Raw genomic sequence first — 20,641 nt, 5'->3', positions numbered from 1 at the left:
ATTAGTTGACTTTAAATTTGATATTATAGTTTAGTGCATACTGAACAAAATTTTGTATTCATGCTGTAAGACTCATTACTTTTGTTCTATTTTGGTTGTGTAGGCTGCTTGTTAGAAAGAGTGGGCTAGACTATTCTATAGCTCTTTTGCATCTGGTAGCAAGATTGTGTCCTTTAGTCAGAAGAAACAGGTGTGCTGTTCGCTGTTAGCATAGGATTGCCTAAAAAAGAAATATTAACCCTGAAAAAATAAGCACAGAGGCATGGGGTGGCCGTTGTGCTTCTTCCTGACCTTGGAGCTGGGCAGGTTTTATCTTAATGCAAGCAGGAGCACAGCCTGGTTACTTTCAGGATTACCATGGTGGGCAAGGCATGTATAGTGGTCCCCAGTAGCTCTCCTGCACCTTCTCTTGATTCCAAAGAATAGAATAAGGGTAACTTGTGGCACCTCTTTTTCTGTTCAAGGCCACAATATTTTCTACAGTGATATTATAATAGAGAAGAATTTTTAAAAAAATATTGTGACTTTTTTCAGTATCTGTGCTGTTTCCACAAAAATACTGAAATAGCCTACACAAGATAATCCCTACAATCAGCTTGTTGTGACAAAAGAAAGCTCCACAGATCACTGAAATGCAGCTTTAGGAAAAGCTTCAGTATATACTGGAAAAGCTTAATTATAATTCTTTTGTTATAAATATTGAAACTCCTGCTTATTCCTGTTACAAAAACCTGGTCAAGACTAGTAACTTGATAAAAGGAAATAGAAATCAATGAAAGAACTAAAAGCTGCTTTATATTTATCATTTTTATGTATGCACAGAGAGCAACCACAGTGTTTGGGCTAAAATGAACAAAGGAAAAATGAAGGGAATCAGAGTATGTGTAAGGATGGGAGCAAGTCCTCATTGGTGAAGAGGTTTCAGGTTAGCTGGAGGAAAAACGTTTTGCATCCTTGTTTTTTGATCTCTACCAGAAGAATCTGTAAATGAGTTTAAGACTCTTTATAAACTGTAAAGGAAAGAACTAGGAGTATTTATAAAACAGGATGGCAAGAACAGCAGGTGGGTGCCGTCACTGGTGAGCGAGGTGTGTGAGGGACAGGCTTTTTTTGTGAGAAACGCTGCTGGCAGCAGCCCTGTGCTCAGGCTGTGACCCCTCTCTCCAGTGACCCCCGGCGAAGGTTTTGGGATGTGTCCCGTCTCAGGTGTGTTTGCCTGCACGTAGCTTTGGTGAGCCTTTCCCTCCCGTCCTTGTGAACGCCGAGAGGGCCCTCTCGGATGCCGCCCTTCCCGCATTCTGCAAGGGGAGCTACCTTCTCTCATCTGCCTATGGGACCCAAACACCCAGCCAGGCTGTGGTTCCCAGGTGGGATGCTACTGGCAGCAGAGCTCGGCACCGGATTCTGTGGGGCCTTTGGAACTTTTTCTTGTGGTTGGCTTCTATAGGTGAAGAAACGTTTGGCTTCATGGCTAGACATTCTTGGAATTAATTTTCCACTAGTTTTTCATGCTACTAAATGTTGAGTATTTCTGCCTTTGAAACCGTCACATCATTCTGAGGAACTAGATCTAATTGCCACCTCTTCAATATTTTCCTCTTAGTGTTTCTGTGGCTTTTTAATTTTTGCTTTTTTTTTTCTTTTTTTTTTTTTTTTTTGTCTCCAAAGACCCTTCTGAATCTAAGTACCTTGTTTAGGAGCAAGCTAAAGAACGGGAGTTGGGAGTGAAGCTTCACCGCTGCGTGCTGAACTTCTTATTTTTTCTGGAGCCTGGGATCTGGGCTGAGAGGGAGAAGTGTGGGTGGCTGAGTAGAGATGCAGCCACGGGGGTTTGCTTCCACAGGTGGAATAGTCTGCGTAGGAGGAGACGTAGTGGGCGACTGGAGAGAGACTCTGTATAGGCAGGGTGTGGCGAGAGCAATACAAACGAGAGAACCACCACGGGGAGGTGCCGGCCGCGGCCTCCCGGCGGGAGCAAATCCTGGACGGATCCCGGGCCGGGGGCGCGCAGCGTGTCCCGCCGCCTGCCCCGCCCCCTCCGCGCGCCCCCGCGCTCCGGGGATGCGGCTCGTCCTTCCTGGCGGGAAGTGACGGCGCCGCTCCGCCAGGAAGTGACGCGCGCGCCGTGCGGGCCCGGAGCGGCGCTGGGGGGGGCTCGGACAAGATGGCCGGATCCACAGGTCTGTGAGGGGGGGGCCGGCGGGCCCGGCACAGCGCCGCGATGGGGTCGCGCTGGGGAGGCGACCCCGCAAGGGCCCAAGGAGGGGGGGAAGGTTCTCTTTTCTCCGGGATGGCGGGGGGGGAGAGCTGCCTCCGACGGGAGAGACCCGAGTGGGGAGCAGTTTTCTCCTGACAGGGGAGAAGGAAAGGCTGCAGGGGCGCCAGTCCAGGTTATCGCAGAATCACAGGATCAGTTAGGTTGGAAAAGACCTCTGGGATCATCGAGCCCAACCTGTGACCGAATACCACCATGTCAGCAAGACCATGGCACTCAGTGCCACGTCCAGCCTTTCCTTAAACACCTGCAGGGACGGTGACTCCACCACCTTCCTGGACAGACCATTCCAGTGTTTAATCTGTGAAGAAATTCCTCCTAATTCACTTGTGTCGCGGTCCCTCCCGTCCTTAGGGCAGGGACATCCTTGTGAGAGCCCGGCCTGGGGGACGAGGGGTGGGAGAAAGGGCTCCGGACTGTGTAATTAACGTCGTGAGGTGCCGGGGGAGGGAAGACTTTACCTGCAGAGAGGCAGGAATGGACGGAATGGTGCCTGTGCTCATGGAGGAGGTGTCGGTAGCTTGGTAAAAATGCTGTAGGAAAGAAAGGTTTGTGTGAAAGGTTTGTCCCAGTGTACCATTGGGTGAATATAGAAGCTGTGATATAGCAGTATCTAAATTAAAGCATTGTCTCTTTCCCCTGTTGATGCAGTAGAAAAGGGGTCAGGCCTGTATTTGTGTTTTGGGGCAAAGGTGCTTCACTTTGGTGGTGACTGCAGCATGGTAGGAAGGAGGAGTGGAGCATCTTGCTCTCTTCCCTTAGAGAGCCATTGGAGCCAAAGGGTCTCTAGCAGGCAAGTGTAAGGGCAAAGAAAGAGCTGAAAGTCATCCCAGGAAGCCCATACCTGTAGCCAGGATACCATGTGCTTGGTCATTTGCTTGGTGGAATATTGTGGGAGGTGGTGGCAAAGAAAGGGACAAGAATATTGCTTCAAGTACTAAATATAGAAGTTTAAGAAGCACAGTTGTACTGTTTCAGTTTCTTTTCACGAGAGGCTTGAAATATAAGACCTTTCCCACAGTGCTAAAACCTGAAGTCTTCAGGGCCTCATTTCCTCTGCTGTCACCCCTGAGACTTCCTAAGTAGGATTGACAGAGCTCACGACAGAGCAATGAATTGATCTCAGTGGTCAGTCTAGGCTGAATGTTGGCCCTTAATTTATTTCTGCTGGTCCACTGGATCATTGAGGGATTGGGACTATCAGAAAATATAGAAGAAGCATCTGTATGTTTCAACTGGTCTTGGTACCTTACTATTGATTCTGTGAAGAGAGCTTGGGCAGATTATTTTTTTTTTTTTAGGGATAGGAGTGTGTTCTCCACTTGATAATAAGACTTTGGGGACGTAGGATTTCTAGAGTGGAATTTGTTAAGGTAACATCACTTTGGGGCGTGGAGTAGCTTTTGCAACTCTGTGAATGAGCAGTCCACAATCATAGATAACAGCCTATGATAAACTGAGCTAGAATGGATATATTACAGAAACTTAAGTATTTGCTCATCTGTGAATTACTGCATTTTATTAATTTTTTTAAAAATTTTTTTTCCTGCTGTCTTAAGTTTAAAAGGGTTTTATTACTAGTTTTGTTGTGGAGCAACACTGAAACACTTCAGCTGATATATAGACTGTGGCCTGAAATTTCCTGTAATACACTAGGAAGCAAAATCGGTTTAATTGATGTGTATTGATTATTGGTATCTGGCATCACAGTCCATTCAGTCTGGCTGGTGTAAAATATCTATTACTAAAAATTTGTTTAGTGAAAAAAATCTATTTTCTTCTTATTCAGCTCTATAAGAATAAATATTTTTTAAACTGAACTTTGATAGTTTTACTGCTTTAAATGCTCTTCACAGTCTTAAAAGTGTTATTTTAAAATCTTCTACGTACACTTACTGGGGTTGGTTTTGACTCAGCCACACTTAAAGTTTATAAGAAGTGGGAGATGTAGGAAACTCTTTATACATGTGTCTGCTCCAAACAATAAAGCGCTAGTACTGCATGTATGCATTGTTCAAGAAATTAAATTAAACTAATTTGTTTTGGTAAAATGAAGTGGGCAGACCAAATTATCAACAAAACTGCTAGGAAAATTAATCAGGGCTTCTAAAACAAAGTACTTATTCTAGTGGAGAAAATACTGTGACTTTTTATTGGTATACTCATAGAGGGGAGGTGGGAGGGATGTTTGTTTTGTTCTTTCCACACAGTACGCCAAAATTCAGATATTCTGATTTTCAAGGCTTCACCCAGAACTGCTCTTGCAAGGAAGCTGTGGAGGAGGGAAGGGAATGATTTGCCATAGACTTAGCTTTGGTGTAGACTTAAGATTTAACTCTAGGTCATCTGTGACTTTACTCTGCTCTTACTATAAAGTTTTCATTTTTATTTATTTCGGGGGGGGAGGTTCTGACTGCATGAAGTCCAGGAATGAAATTCTAGCCCCAAGGAAGTCAACAGCAAAACTTTTAGTAAGGTCAATTGTCTTAGTTTTATCCCAGAAATTCCTTTCCAGGGCTCGCCATTCTTTGAACAGTAAAAATTAAAAATTAAAAAGTTATGTACCTTTAACAGCAGATAATTTAGTTTGAAAATAGCTGTTCTTAAATGTGTGGTAGAGAAACTGTATATATCAGTGTTATGTTGCTGACGAATAAATATATTACCTGCTTTCCAAAATCACCTATAATGAGTAATTTTACATGTAGATACTGCACGTGCCAGAAAATGGATATTTGTAAGCTGTAGTTTGATCTTCTGTTATTGCAACGCCTTCTGCTTCAAGCTGAATCTAGGTTGGCTGTGTGGGCACTGCTGGAGGTCTGGTAAAACAAGTCAGTTCATAGAAGAAAAGAGCAGCTATTGTTGATATAACCAGCCAATTTCATATCAGTTAGCTGGAGATACATTCTCTTAATCTCTTTGAAAATACAAAGCAGAAGATGTAAATAAACCTAGGTTCAAGTTCCGTAATTCACTAAAAGCTGTGAATTAAAGTAGCAGTGTCAAATACTGTGCTGTAACTATGGGCTGCTAGAGCTTTTGTCTCCTTTCCCTTCAACCAAGAGCTTCAGTAGCTTGTGGGAGGGGGAATAGGGCTGAGTTAATGAAAATTCTCCTTGATTTGCTGAAACTGTGTACTCAGGGAACAGAAAAATCAACTGGCCTACAGTGAGAATTACTTGTGAGATTGCTGATTTACTTCTTGTATGTAGTCACAAGCACTATTTTTTGAAAATGTGCTTAATGTGTTTGAAGGTGCACAGCTAGATCCCAGTGAAGTATTTTTTTTCTGTAAAATCCATGCTTCTCATTTCCAGTTATTCTAATCATTAAAAATGAATGTTTGTTTGTGTAACATATGTTGCCCATGCGAAAATATATTTCCTTTTGAATTTATAGATGACTGATTCTCTGAGTAGAAATGGCACAATGCACCATGTCAGTGCCTTATTTTCTTTGTTTTTTTACTTCTGTTTGCAAACATTTAGTGGTGGTGCAAGGAGTTCTAAGTGTGCATGACTACAGCAAAACCGAGATTAAAACTGAAGGGCTTGAAGTGGTCTTGAGTGCATTCAGTCTAATTCCCTGAATTGTGAAGCAAGGACTGCGTGTGTCTTTCCTAATGATTGAGGGGTTTGTGGTTGTTGTTGGTTTTGTTTTGTTTTGAAAGCTTTCTTCCCCCTCTTCCCTAAAATCCTCAGCTGAAAAATATTCCATAATTTTCCATTCCAAATCAAACTGATGTCTGCCTGTTCTGTGCTTGGTAGAATAGATTGATGGAACGCCATACCCTGTTTGGAGACTCCTACATATTAAGAGCCATTCAGAGGAGTAATAAAGGAATGTATACATAAGTGGGATGTAGAAGCAATGTTTTGAAGACTAGTTTTTCCATGCAGGAGATGTGGTATAATTTAAGTTTTCTGTCTAGAAAACTTGTGTGTTAAACTCTGCACATGTGGTCTTCTCTTTTCCTCTGAACTGTTCAATGTTCATTTCCTCCCTCTTTTTTTTCCTTGTGGAGGAAATAGTTGTCTATTTTCTCTCTAGTATGTTTTACCTTCAGAGATCTATTATTCCCTTCCCTTTTGTCTTTTATGCCTCCACCACATTGTTCATTTACCCAGAACCTGTCCAAGAAGTCTGTTTAAGAACTTTTTAGAATTTTACAGTCCTCGAAGTTTGTTCTGCGGATTTACAGCATGAGCTCTGTAAGCACAGACTTATTGAAGCTGCAAGTAATCAGACAAAACAAAAGAAGTCAAATAGAGGCAGCAAGCACTCTGTGTGGAGCATTTTTCCATCCTGTCCTATGCACAAGGAATTGCAACTGTGATTGTTCTGCCTGCTTAAAAACATCTTGGCGAGCCACAAATAATTCTGATGTGCTTCAGCTGGGTTGAGAACAGTCTAGGTTGCAAATGACTTTTAAACTATATATAGACTATCAGATCTTTCCAACTTTGGGGCATATATAGGCAAGATACTCTGATTCTTCTCGGAGCTTTGGCTGTATCATTTTCCTGTCTTTGTTCCTGGTGTTTCATAATCCTGTCTTTAAATACAAACCCACTTATGTCTTTCTGCCACAGTAACTATGTAAGAGTATGCTCAACAGGCAAAGCACCTTACTTTTGTGATGAAAAGGTGGCCTACTTTGTAATCTTCTATTTGTTTAAGAGCTTGTTTGAAATTCAAGGATGGTATCAGACACAGTATTGAAGCCCATTATCTAAACTCTTCTGTACAATCCTGGAAAATTTTAGCCTGGATAAAGGTACAACACACAGAGTTTCAGGAAGATACTCCTTTCAGCGGCTGGAGGCAAATGGTCTGGTACTATACATCTGAGCACGCATGAGAAGGCTTCTCGTATAAGAATTAGATTTCCAAGTCTTGTGAGTAGCTGGTAGAATTAAATTACATAAATGTTTGCTAGTGTTTGTGTTTTGCCTTACGAAAGATTTTTCCAAAGGCAGTGTAAATACGTGCTGTGAAACTGTTCAGCCTCATTTTGTAGACAGACCCTTCTTCCAGTCTCTCCCCCTACTCCTTTTTTCTCCACTATTATCTCTTTTATCTATTAGTTTTTATTATCTATATTATTATCTCTTTTTTACTATGGCTTGTATTTTATCCTTACCGAAACTTAATGTGAAGTACTACATCAGCTTTAGCTACTCCTGTCACTTAGGTTTTGTTACCTTGCTGTTTCAACTATCCTATGGGGATCCTCAGATCATGGAAACCCAAGAAGGAGCTATGCAGAAAGCGAAGTAGTCTTCATTGAAGCTGTGCTTGGAAGGGGTTTGCTATATGTTATTCTGCCCAAAAGAATGTTTTTCTTTGTATTTTTCATTTGGAATACACTAATGAGATATAATTCAAACAATATTTTGAATTACTGAGTGTGAAGCTGTCAGACTGATTCTGAATAACATGAGCTTCTGTTTTACAGCCTTTTCAAGAATGTGTGATGATTTAAGCGTATGACTTTATTTCTAGTTAGCATTTCGGAATGAGTGAAACCTTCAACACTTATAACTTCATAGTTTTAAATCCTTTATTTCAGAGGGATGAGACGCTTCAACTAAATTTAAAAAATTGTCCAATGTCTAGATAGACTCAGTATTCCCTTTTTAAAAATTGTTGTAATAGACATTTAAACAGCACAAAGAAAAAAATCACCTCCTTTCACTGCATTTGTAACTATTCATAAACTGGGTAGTTGAGTGAATTTGCAGTTTGCTTGAGTAAATGATAACATTTTGCCCAGTACTTGTAAAAGTAATGTCCTTTATTTATGATACCAGTGTAGTCTTAGTAAAATGTCCAGTTTTATTCATATAACTAATAACTTCTCCAAAGAAGGAATTGTAAATTCTCTTTCTTCTCACTGAAGTGAAACGTGTGATCACGTAAACACTAAATAATTTGAACTTTTGAGTACCACAGCATATAGAAAATAGCAGGACGAAATATGACTCACAAAAATAACGCAGGAAAATAATTCAATGGCAGTTCTTTGTAGTAAATATGTGGTGATTGGTACATTTGCTGATTATATGCGTAAGTGTATGCTTATGCGTATAACTGAAAGAATAACAATGGGTCACATTATTAGTTTTACGTAGATAAAAGATCTATATATTTTGGACCGTGGGTAGGTGCTGAGTCATGTTGGAGAGGACCTTCAAGCAAGTCTTAAAACAGCTATTTGCTAGTCAGTGACTTGTAACCTGTTTTAGACAGCTTTACAGCTTTACTAAACTAAGTCCCTGATGCTACTCATGTTATCTGGGTCACACATTATATCCTTAACTTTTAAAGCAGACCCTGGGAAAGCTGTTTCATGAGATACTGACCTCTGCTGGGTTCTTCTAGTCTTCACTCCTTCTACCCCTTTATCTGAAAAAAAAGTTTTTTTGACATTGTACTTTAAAAGATAGCTTAAAAGAATCTTTTTTGAAAGATTTTAAAGTATTTTAAATCCCTTCTCCTCTCTGCCAACACAATGCCAGGTTTAAGATGAAACTTTCAAAAATTGAACCTATTTGCTGGTTTACATTTCCTTTAGCCTTTTTTGCCGTTGGATAGCTTTGTGCTTTTAATAGTGGGGTAATTTGTACTAAATAAATTTGGGGTTTAGTTTTTAGCTTCTGAAGATAGAAATTAAAAAGATATCTTTATCTGGTAAAATCTTGATTCCTTAGACTAGTAAATCACAGTTAATATTGCTGGTGGTTTTTGAAGTGGCAGATAACTTTTTTAAATGCCATTTGCTGGCTTCCTGCCTTACATTGTTTTGTACAGAATTGAAATAGTAATTCTCAAATTGCTTAGCATCACAGTGTATCAGTTTTCATAATCTATAATTTCTTATACTAAAACATATGGAAAGATAGTTGAACCATTTAATATCTAATCTGTGTTTCGTTCAGTGGTTGCCTGTAAAGAGTTAATTTTTAAATCTGAGTCAGCCTGTACGTTTCCACCCTTCACCAAAACAGCCTTGATGTCAATTCATGAGTTATTTAGTGACTTAACTGTTTAATACCTGTACAGTTTTTCTTAGAGTTAGACACCACTGGACATGCAGTGTGTGAGTTAACAATGGTCTTATTTATAGCAAAAAACTCGCACTTAGATATAATATAGACTGATACCACATAGAATGTATGCCACTAATATTAGTGCAAATATGTAAAATCACTTCTAAGCAATTTATACCAATTATCTTTGGGGACTACAATCCAGTTTAGTGGATTTTATACTACAGTTGGTAAGGTAACTTTTTTTCATAGTTTTTTTGGATTATGTATATAATCAGGCATTGGAATGGGCTGCCCAGGGATGTGGTAGATTTTCCATCCCTGGAGGTGTTTAAGAAGAGACTGGATGTGGCACTGAGTGCCATAGTCTAGTAATTATGGTGGTTGGACTTGATGATCTCAGAGGTCTTTTCCAACCCATCTGATTCTAGGATTCTGTGATTTTAATTACTTAAAACACATTGTGTGGAACTTCTGAAGGTGGTTTGGTTTGGGGCTTTTTCCCCCCCCTCTCTTTTTTTTGCTAAGAGTTTGCTCATGCCTTCTCTTTTATAGTCTAACAACATTTGTACCTGTAGTGGAGTGAGCTTCTTCGTTAGTGTAAGTTTTATGAGCTCCATTAGTCGTTGCATGCCAACAGCAGTTGTTGCATCCTTGCTAACAAAGCTGAGTTCAGCTGGGGTTTCTCTCAGATCTGAACTATATTCTGTGTGTGCGCATATCCAGTCTTAAGTACTCTGTGCATCAGCTCACTGGTGTGCAAATGATGACTCCTACACTTATTTGCTGTTGTACCTTGTACAACTTTAGGATGGGTAGGGTATTGTTATGTAAAATATCAGGAGAGTGAAGAGGGCATTTGGAAGTTGGACTGCAGAAGGTGGGGATTGGAGGTTTTCAGTGAGGCGTGAACCTTGGTAAGGAGAGATGGGAAAATGGGAATGGGAAAAACTTGCTGGAATTTTTGGGAGATTGGCTTCTCCATGGTTGCTGGCCAGAGGGTAGTGCAACTCTGATGGATCAGGTAGTTAATGGCAGCTGCATCTCCATCTGCTGCTTTTCTCAGAAAGGTAAGGGAAAAGGGGTGACAGTGGGGGAGCAGGGAAGGAGGGGAGACAGGAGTGGCCATGAGGATGGTTAGAAGTGAATAACAACTAAACAGATACAATGTGTTTTCCTGGGGCACATTGATCATCACAGGAAGAGTGCTGTCACAAGGCTGCTGTCAGTAAATAATCTGATGAACTATGGGACAGAATTGGTAGAACTCAATGTTACTAGGAGAACGTAGCTCACTTCCTTCTGGTTACTGGGGCAGGATAAGAGAAGAGTTAGGTGTCCATGCCTTGATAATAGAGCTATTTGTTTTGCTAATATTTTCTCACACTTAAAAACATAATTAATAAAACCTAAATCTGCACAAAATTTCTCCTAAGCACATTTGGAATGATCACTCTGCTGGAGAAGTGCAGTTTGAGGTCTCGTCAATCTTAGTGTAAAACCAACAGCAACCAAAATGCACTGAATAAACTGATGTTGCTTTTGTGGTTTTGATATGCTGAGATCTCCTACTCCAGCATCAAGATTTGTGGTTTAAACCATTTTAACATGTGTTTGTAAATCAGGTATGTGTTTATGACAACCCAGCCACTAATGGTTAGATCTGTAGAAATTAATTTCTTCACGTCCCACCCCCCAGACTAAATAAACTTTGATGCTGATCATGTATTGAAAGCTTTATTATGATTTTCTGGTGCTTAAATACCCTTCTTTTTATTTATTAATTAAATGTAAGCATTAAATTAAAAATGTAATTTTTAATTAAGAATTAGATTTGTGAAGCAAATTGCTGTTACCATCTCTTCATTCTTGTAAGGCCATCCATCTTTTTTTATTTTGTGAGTGCAGCTGGTAAGGTGTATATGTGAAAGGTAAATGAGATAACTGGATATCACCAGTTGCTTCTGAGGTGAGCTCAGTCGTGAAAGTGGGAGCTGGAAGGGAGTGGACCATACCTGTGCTTATGGACTTTTCATTCAGAGTTGGTCTTCCTCCTGCCCCTAAACATTCAAGTTAAAGTAAGTTCTGTTTTCCTTTGAAGAGCTGTTCTGTATTTGGCAGCTCAACTCAAAGTGTTCTGTTTAGAATTTATAATTTTCAACTATTATTGCTAGTAGATAATTAATAGTGTCTCAATATTATGAATGTGCATATGAGATGGAAANAAATCTGTGTTCTGTCTTTACTGTGGTGTGTTTTTTTTTTTTTTTTTTTTTAATTAGCACTAGTGTTTTTGCCTTACCCTAAAGAACCCCTTCAGCCCTTTTCCCCTCCACCAAAATGTGAATGCAGGGTTGCAGTAAATGACCGAGACTTCTGCTGTATTAACATAATTTCTGATTAGCTACCTTCTTAATATAAGGCATAAGAATGCTTGGGGCTGTGGCTAGACTCAAATATAAAGGAAATTCCTCTGAAAGTTATTTTCATGCAGACTAACTTTAGTTCTGAACTGTGTCTGTTAAGAAAGTGTTAACAAATGTAAGATTTCACTCAAGTGAAATAAATTATCCCCAATGTAATTCTAAAAATGATTGTTACTTTGGTTAGCTTTAACCAAAAATTAGGTTTTAAGGGGAAGACCTACAACTTTCACACTGCTGTGGCTGTTTCTTGGCTCATGCTGGAAAATGTTTCTTAGCAAGTAACATATCTTTGTATGAAAAAAAAACAAAACCCAAAAGCTGATGAAATGCATACTTAAACTTCAAGTTAGTTCCCAGACTCACACGTCTTCCTTGAAGTACTTTCAGCCTGAGTGCTTTCAGTTTATTTGATTTCAAATATTATAAAAGGAAAAAGAAGTTAACTAGTTACAGGGCTGCTACATGGTCATGTTTTTTATATATGTATGTATATGTTTTAGTCCTGCAAAGAAGTGCAAGAGCTCATTCAGTTCTTACCAACTCTGTTGATTTCTTTAATTCTTGCAAGATGGCAGTTTTCTAATGTTCAGCGTTGCAGCAAAACAGGCCCTGAATTACAATGAACATTGAACTCATTTGATAAATGCCTGTGTGCTCTATAGTGTTCACTGATGTACATCTGTTTACTTGAACTGTGAAAACTTACCTGCTACTCATCTCTCATTAATTCTTCACATTAGCTGTCTTGTTTGTTCCTTCCTCTTAGGATGAATAATTTCCTTTTACATGGAAATGAATTTTTATCTGATTATGTCAGACTTGTTTTTCTTCTTGAACTTCTATTCCTAGGAGACTTCCACACGTAAGCGTAGCTAGGTTAGTCTTCGTGGTTCTGCAGATCTGAACTGGTGTTGCTTACAGCTTTGCCAGTTGCCGACACTAATGACACTGTTCAGTTGATCTGATGTAATGCATACTTTAAACACTAGCAAAATGGAGAAGAAAGTATTCAAGATCACTGTTGGTTTTGAAGGATTGCCCATGATCAGTTTTGGTAGCACAAAGGGGTATCTGTAATCTCTTTTCTTTTTATATCATCTGTCTGTACTGAGTGGCTTTAATAAAGTCCTTCTGTTTTTGTTGGTATAAATGCATCTGTTTGGTTTTACGTGTCAAAATCAATGATATCTGAATCTTCTTGTGGAAAAAAATATACTCACATTATATGGATATTTCATCCATACATGCTAGAATTGATTAGTACCTTATTCATGATCCTGATGGATGTGCATGCACCATGTGTTGCTGCTAAATACCTTTTTTTTTACTGAAGGTGGTATTTAAGATAACATAGTATGGGACTTCCCCCATTTAAACTCAAAACTGTTAATGAAGAATATTCTGTTGCTTGAATTTCATTACCTTGGGACACAGTTGCTGAAGGAAAGTAGAGAAAAATAGTGTACAGTAAGCGCAGCTTTATGAACACAACCGATATACAGGATTATGACTTTGAATTTTACTGAAATATATTGAAACTTTCTTGGAAAGCAGTTTAAGGGAGTGGGATGTACCTGTAATTCTGAGAAAGCGGAAGTTTAAATTAACAGAAATCAAGATGTATCAAACTCATATAGTGAAGACAGCCTTTTCAGTGAAGTTCACTGTATATTCGGTAATGCATGTGGTTCGGTTGATTCCAGGTGCAGCAGCAATGTTTTGAATGGATGTTTTTGGTAGTTAATGGAAAAAAATGTATTGCTTTTAATTGGAAATGTCTTTACCTTGAACAAGAATCATATTGTTGTCTTGGTTATTGGAAACAGTGCTTTACTATGTGTGTAGTAACATACTTGATTTAAAACAACAACGGCAACAACAAAGTTCATTATTGAATTGCTGCATTCTGCTACTAATGCCAGCAATGGAGTTCTTTTGGAGACAGAACTCCCATGTCCAGCTTGGTTAATAGGCAAGTTACTAGAAATGTTTCAGGGTTTTGGAGTCTGATTACTATGATCAACCTCAGATAATTGCAATGTACCTAGTACTACTTCTTAATAGGAGGTTCCTGATAGTAAGAAGCTTTTTTTAGTGCATTTGCAGAACACTTAGACAAAAGAGTATGTGATATAACTGATGAAATAAAAAATATAGATCAAGTTTTTTATAAAGGTATTTTTTTTCAGAGAAGGGTGTCTTCCAAAAACTTATTTTCACAGAAATATCTTTTGCAGCCAGAATAGAATATGTTAGTATGTCACATGCCCAGGCCTTCTTTTCTCTCTTTGTGTATTACCTATTTAAGGCTTTAGTTTTATGTTCTTTTTGTGGGTGTGTGGTGTTGCTGTTAGTACAGTATTTCATTTTCTTGCTTAATTTTGTCCAGAGCAAGATGAATTGTTCAGAGGCTGAAAGGAACCTGTTATTCTCTCTGTGTTTCTCTTAGTGATTTTTTTCTTCCTCTCCCTGCCCCAGGAGATAAAGTATTATGGCTTAGGATTTGCAAGGCTGACATCCTTCCCCTCTTTCCCTGCCCTTAAGAAATACTTACATTTCTGCCAGCCCGAAGCTGATAAATGGGGTTTGAGAGTTTTTCCTCTTTGTTACCAAGCTAGATATATGTTTTCAATTTCTGTTAGCTGGAAGTCAGTGGGCAAGAGCTAACTCATATTCAAAATTGTTCATACTGCAGTCTTTTCCTGACATAGCTATCTCAGTCACGAAGAATAGCATCCCTGACAGTATTCTAGCTGGGTTAACATATAATTTCCTGATACAGCTTGCTCTTGGATCTGTGTTAGGATCTGTTTTTATAGCTGTGTTGTGGAGTGTTGGTAGTATGGGGTATGCTGATTTAACTATGGTAAAAGGGTCCTGGTACCAATGTAACTTCCAGGAGTGATTGAAGACAAGAGCTAAGGGAGATTTTATGATAAACTGAATGTTGGTATGGATATTGTAATAGACAGATATTCTAAAAAAATAGGTTTGGTTATAACAGAAAACCTCACACTTCGGGCTCTGACCCAATCTATGAATAATGAGGGTTATTGTTCCCTTTTATAAGCTACTGGGAGAAGAGTGTAGGTTATCCCACTCCTACCTGTTACACAGCAAGGAATCATTTGATGTGTGGGGAGCTTGGACTGTCAGTTCTATTTGAAGGCGTGTGTTCATGTGAATTGTTTAAAAATGTGATTGGTATATCCAGTATGTTCAGTTAGATTTGTCACAAGTGTGATTGTGTGTTGTGTCTTTATGCTGATTAAGTCTCTGTACTAATGGGTGATGTGACATTACCAACTGTGGAACTGTGGCCTGACATACTAGCAAGAATAGGTCTGTTCAGGCAATTCATCTTTATTGCTCCCAGGAAAGTTCTTGGCCCTGCTAATGGATACTAAAGATTCCTCTTTTTTTTGTGTGTGTGGGGTTTTTTTTGTTTGTTTGTTTGTTTTGTTTGTTTGGGTTTTTTTCCCCCAGATTCTGGATAAAAGCAGGGCCCTAACTTCTTTTCTAACTTGTCTTTTGTGATAGTGTATTTCCTGCTTCTATTAATTTAGTGGTTTAGAATGTAGTGTCTGAAGTAGCTCCATACGTATGAAAGTAGAGCCTCATGCTTTAAATCAAGGTCTTTATTTACTGATTCTGCTTTTATTCTCTTCTTACTAGTCCAAAATATTACATTAACTGATAATTTTGTGGAGTTCTAATGGGTACCAGTTTCTATAGTCCAGTTTCATGATTAAATGTTTACATTAAAAACCATTGGTATATGTAAGGATGAGTGAATGTTGTTTGTTTTGTTTGTGTAAGTGAAATATGTTTACTTCAGCTGTTTGTGAGTATTTGGTAAAAGTCGTTTGACAGTTCCTGTGACAATTTGGGGGCAGGTGGGTCAGGAGGTTATTTGTCAGTAAAATCCATAGTGAGGTGAGCTTTGCAGATAAAGAGAAGGGAGGTTAGGGGCATGTTGCCTTTTTTTTTTTTTTTTTCCCCTCATCTGGATGAGCCCATCTCTATTTTCACATGGAGAGCTTTAGTTTGTCGTTGCAAATAGCTGTGCTGGATGCAGTGCTGGATTAGAGACAAAAATGCAAGCTATGTATGCACCGTTGACCTAAACGTTGTAGGACTGTGTAACTTTCTGAAAGAAAACCTTTTTGAATGTATCTTTGGTCCAGTTATAGTTGAGAACGAAGATTCTTTTTTCTGGGAGTTTTTTAGTGAGTTGAAATCTCAGTAGGGTGGTACATTTTGTTGTTGATGGGGTTTTGTATGTGTGTGTGTTGGGGTTTTTTTTGATGTGTTTTTTTAACACTAGGTGGTTTTACTCTTATTTTTAACTTCAGAATAGTGTTTTACTACCTAGTTTAAGCACTAACATGAATGTTAGTTTGAGGAGCCTGGCACTTGGCTCTCAGATGTTTGTCTCTTTTCAGTTAGATCTAAAATATTTTCTTGAGGTGCTCTGGAGGTTTCCCAAGTCCTTCCCTTCTCCCCTTGGGCGATTAGGGGAACCGTTGAGCACAGGTAGTGTAGTGGAAAAAATGTGATGAACACAGGTCAGTTAGCCATAAGGAGTTCTTATTTTCTTGTAAGTGTCATCTCCTGCAATTTTGTGTGTTGAGTACAATTTTATGGAACAACTGAGTCAGTCCAGTGGCTTTTTGTCACGAAAAGCTCCTTCATCCCCTCGCCCGTGGTATTGCAAAGGATGGCACTGAGGAGACACAGCAGTCAGCTCTGTTATTTGTTGGTCTTTCTTCCTGAGTCAATTCCGTTGATTAACTGGTTGGATTTGATTTTTGCCTGAAGGAAAAACAACTTTTTGCTAAATTAGTGTCTAAATTAGAGTCTGGTTAGTGCAGGAACAACAGAGTTCTGGAAGAAGGCATGGAACCTCTGGGCAATAAGCAGTTGGGTCATCTCAGCTGTACTGAAAGGTGATAGCAGGTGATCAGGAATAAACTGTGTATCATCTTTATGTGCTTTTTAAAGAGCTAAACTGTAAATCAGAAGTTCTGCAGTCTGAGCAGCCAGTGGAGAAGTTTAAGGTAATAACTGGATGCTAAAGTACGTGGGTTTTGGGGATGGGGGTTGTTGTGGGTATTTTTTGAGACTCTATGTACCAATCAGGAACTATTCAGTCATGTGATGCAAAGCAAGAAGTTTAGTAGAAGTTTATCATGCTGGCAGACTCAACTGTAGAGAATGTATGAATCTGGAGCAGAAGTAAAAGCTTTGTGCTCTATAGGGGAAAGGCACTGCACTGTCACTGCAGAGACCCGGGTTCGATTCCTGGTCGGGGCCCCTCCCCGGGCAGATGGAGCTCGTTAGCCCTGTAAGGCAATCCATCTACGTCCTGAGGACCTCGCTGCCACCGTCCAAGCGTGCTTGGCCCCGGCAGATGAACCTTAGGATTAAAGGGTGGGCTCAGTTCCGCGCACACTGTGTCTCACCTAAAAAATCCAATGCGCAGGCTGGAAGGTGTAAAAACCTTCCCCGGTTCTTCGTTCGCGAAGACTGGCCATTATTATATAGTGTGATAGACGCATGATTCTCAGTTCTCATCTCTGGTCTGAATTAGATACATAAGTGTACAGACATAATGTTAATCACAAGTCAGGATGGGACCAGAGGAATGGGCTAATGAATTGAAATGAAGCTTTTAAAAGGATCTATGTCAAAGTATTGAGAAGTGATCTGCTCCTTGATGTACTCTGCTAGTGCTTGCAGGTAATAGCATGTGAGCTGTTATCTGTAAAAATAAGGTTCCATATGTTTTTACATTGAGGTTGTCTGAGATTTTGCTGCCATGACTGCACTTTAATGCTAGTACTTGACAGATCTCTTTGTGAGCTGGGCTGGTTTGTTAAGCTGTTAGAAGACTAACCAAAATGTATAATTTTCTGCTCAGTTAGCAAGCAGAAGTAGCTCATTGTGGGCTCAAATGAGCGGCAATACCAAAGCAAGAAGATGAGGCCATACGTGAAGGACTTAATTTCCTTGCACTGTCCTGATAATATACTCTAAATGCTTTCTGCTGGGAATTTGGAGAACTTGGTCACAATAGTTTCTGAAAATTTTAGGAGCCTCTCCCTAGTCTGTGTTACTTAACAAAAAAAAAAAAAAAAAAGGTTTTAAATACCATTTAAGAGAAATCATAGTTTTGCAAGATAAGCTATTTGAATAGTTGCTGAAAGGTATGTGTGTCTATCCTGGTTCATGTCCCTGCATATTGACTAAATAATAATGTTGTATAGTCTTAGTTCTTTTTTCATGGAGACTGCTTGGAATACAGACTAGGGAGAAATGAAATGTAGAACCTGAAATCCCAGTGACTGAATAACGGATATGAAAACTGGTTTTCTTTGATCCCCGTCATCTTCAAACTTGCTAATAACATTGTGTGTGCCCAGGCTTAAGTTTTAGTTTTATAGAGCACCTGGATTCTTTCAGTGCTAGAAAGGATCTCTAGTAAAAATCATGGAAAGAACTATATCTGTAAGTAGCTATAAGAAAGATTACATAGCTATAAGCAACTGTGAGAAAATGGAAGTCTTACGGTATTATAATATGGCTACTACATCATTGTGCATATTTTATTTGAAAGTAAAAGCATTCCATGATTGCATGCACAAGTGTTAATTAGCTTTTTTCCCTACGTCAGTGCTGAAGTACCATTTTAGCTTCTGTGATGTAAAGCATTTAAGCGTCCAGTTGTTTAATACCTATCAATATCTACCTGTTTTCGTGTATAATAATAAAAATCCAGTAATTATAGTTTGGCAAGTGGGTGTATTAGTTTACTCTCTTGTAAGGCAGTAAGTTCATATTCTGTTGTGAATATGTCATTATCTCTCTTTAACAACTTAATCAGTGTTTCTGTGCTAATTTTTTCCCTCTAGCAGTATTAATCACTAGATTAAAAAAGGCTTGATTTTCGGTTTGTTTTCAGATATTGAAGTGTTGGGTTTTTAAAAAATGAATCAAGTGAAAAGGTTTCAATCTTTCTCTTACAGTTTACATTTATGAAGATAATCTGTGTTAAATGTTGCATTTGTTAATTATTTTTTGAGTAGATTTGCCATATCAATTTTATGGGGATTCTAGTTGATTAGCACTTGCCTGACAGTGAATTGATTTTGAAATATGCTGTTTCTAAATGGTGCTGTGCTCGGGAAAGAAGATCTGAATTAAGCCATCTCAAACTAAGGAAAGCTCTCTTATTTTCTCTTTTATGGCTTGTATTGGTATTAATTGGTAGTAACTACCTTCTAGTGAAGCAGTTAGTTGCTTCAAAGCAGTCTGAGTGCTAAATGAACTCATGCAGGCAGTATTTGTTTGAGTTTAAAAGTATATTCAGCAGTTGCCAGTGTATAACATATAAAAGCAATGAAATTGTTTCCTTTTTCCTTAATGTGAGCAGAATTACATTTTCCCCTTTTCTCCAGTTAAAGTACCTCGTAATTTTCGCTTGTTGGAAGAACTTGAAGAAGGGCAGAAGGGAGTAGGTGATGGTACAGTAAGCTGGGGCCTTGAAGATGATGAAGATATGACACTCACCAGATGGACAGGAATGATTATTGGGCCACCGAGGGTAAGTGTGATGAATTACTAAGTTTGTAGGCAATACAAAATGCAAAAAAAAAATGTTACTTTTCTACACCATAAACGAATTAGTTGAAATTCAATATATAAAATTGTAGAAATGCTGTATATTCCTGTTAGAATTCTTCACTTCCGGGCACGTTAGTGTTTTCCGTCTAGCCTCCCATTTCTGCAGCTGGTTGTAAAAGCCACTTGTGAGTTGAGACTTATTTTACTGTTAGGACTATATTCATTCTGCATTTCCACTATTACTGCATAGAAGTGTACAGTGATAATACAATAAACAGGTTATTAATAAACTACCTTTCCGCAGTTTATCATATGTGCCTGGTAGTTTCAGTTTTGTAGTAAACCAGCAATGTATTTTCAACTTTTTACAAGTTTTATCAAATAGTCTTACAGTATAGCACTGTCAGTATTTCAGTTGAATCATGCCTAAAGACTAAGTGGCTTTTAATTACCTCTGATAGTTAAGGTATATGCACAAAGCTCAAATCCTTCTGACCTTTTGAAGTTCTGTAGAATGTCATTTAGATTGATAAAACCTGCAAGAGATAATAATCTCTTGTATCTGAGTATCTGCCTCATCAGGTGCAAGTGGAGACACCTTTACTTGACTTATGTGGACACTTTCTCATGAGTTACAATATGATACAAAAGTTCAGTGTGTAAATGAGACTTCTAAATGAGTATATTTAAGTAGCCCTTAGTCAGCGTATATCTTTCACTGCTAGCACAAGGTTACTGTCTTGTGTATCCTTCTGTGCTGCAGGGCTTGTTGAAACAACTGTCTGTGACAAGAAGGGAGATCAGAACTCGGCCTCAGTGAAGAAGAGTAACAGAGTTCCAGAGTTAGATTCAGTGTAATTCAAGCTCCTTTTGCTAGTCAGTTAGTTGCAACTTGCAGCAGACTGTTACCAACACATGAATAATTGTTGTGAGCTCCTGAGATTTGAGTGCATTTAGGAGAGGACAAATTTAAAATGTAAGCATAATGACTGTATGCTTTGGATACTAACTTCTGTGGAATCAGTATTTGAATACATTTTGAAGGAACTTTGTAGTCTTATGAATTTGGATAAGAACTCACAAATTTGAGCTAGCTGAAGTATTGTCTCTCTGACTCTCCAAAAAGCCTCCAGAACTGCCTGTGACTGGTTTCTTATTCAACCCAAGGTAGACTACTCCATATCCTTGAAGGGAGTGATTATTATATAGGATCCCATATGTTTTAAAAAAATAATAAAAGAACTCAATCAAGCCTGGTA

General features: G+C 38.8%; 1 protein-coding gene across 2 annotated transcripts in view; it reads left to right on the top strand.

The window, feature by feature from the left end:
• The window catches only part of UBE2V2 (ubiquitin conjugating enzyme E2 V2), a 39,317-nt gene that overhangs the window by 4,163 nt on the left and 14,513 nt on the right, over window positions 1–20,641 (top strand). For both annotated transcript variants that reach the window (XM_027890209.1, XM_027890208.1), the window contains exon 2: window positions 19,217–19,362. In XM_027890209.1, coding sequence (XP_027746010.1) covers window positions 19,217–19,362 — 146 coding nt within the window. The remainder of the gene's footprint in view (window positions 1–19,216; window positions 19,363–20,641) is intronic.

Source organism: Empidonax traillii, unplaced genomic scaffold, assembly GCF_003031625.1.
Source record: "Empidonax traillii isolate 1590-97213 ecotype Southwest subspecies unplaced genomic scaffold, ASM303162v1 scaffold281:size1424471, whole genome shotgun sequence".
In the NCBI taxonomy this organism is placed as follows: domain Eukaryota; kingdom Metazoa; phylum Chordata; class Aves; order Passeriformes; family Tyrannidae; genus Empidonax; species Empidonax traillii.
Note: the sequence above shows the minus strand (reverse complement) of the source record. Positions and strands in the feature narration are given on the sequence as shown.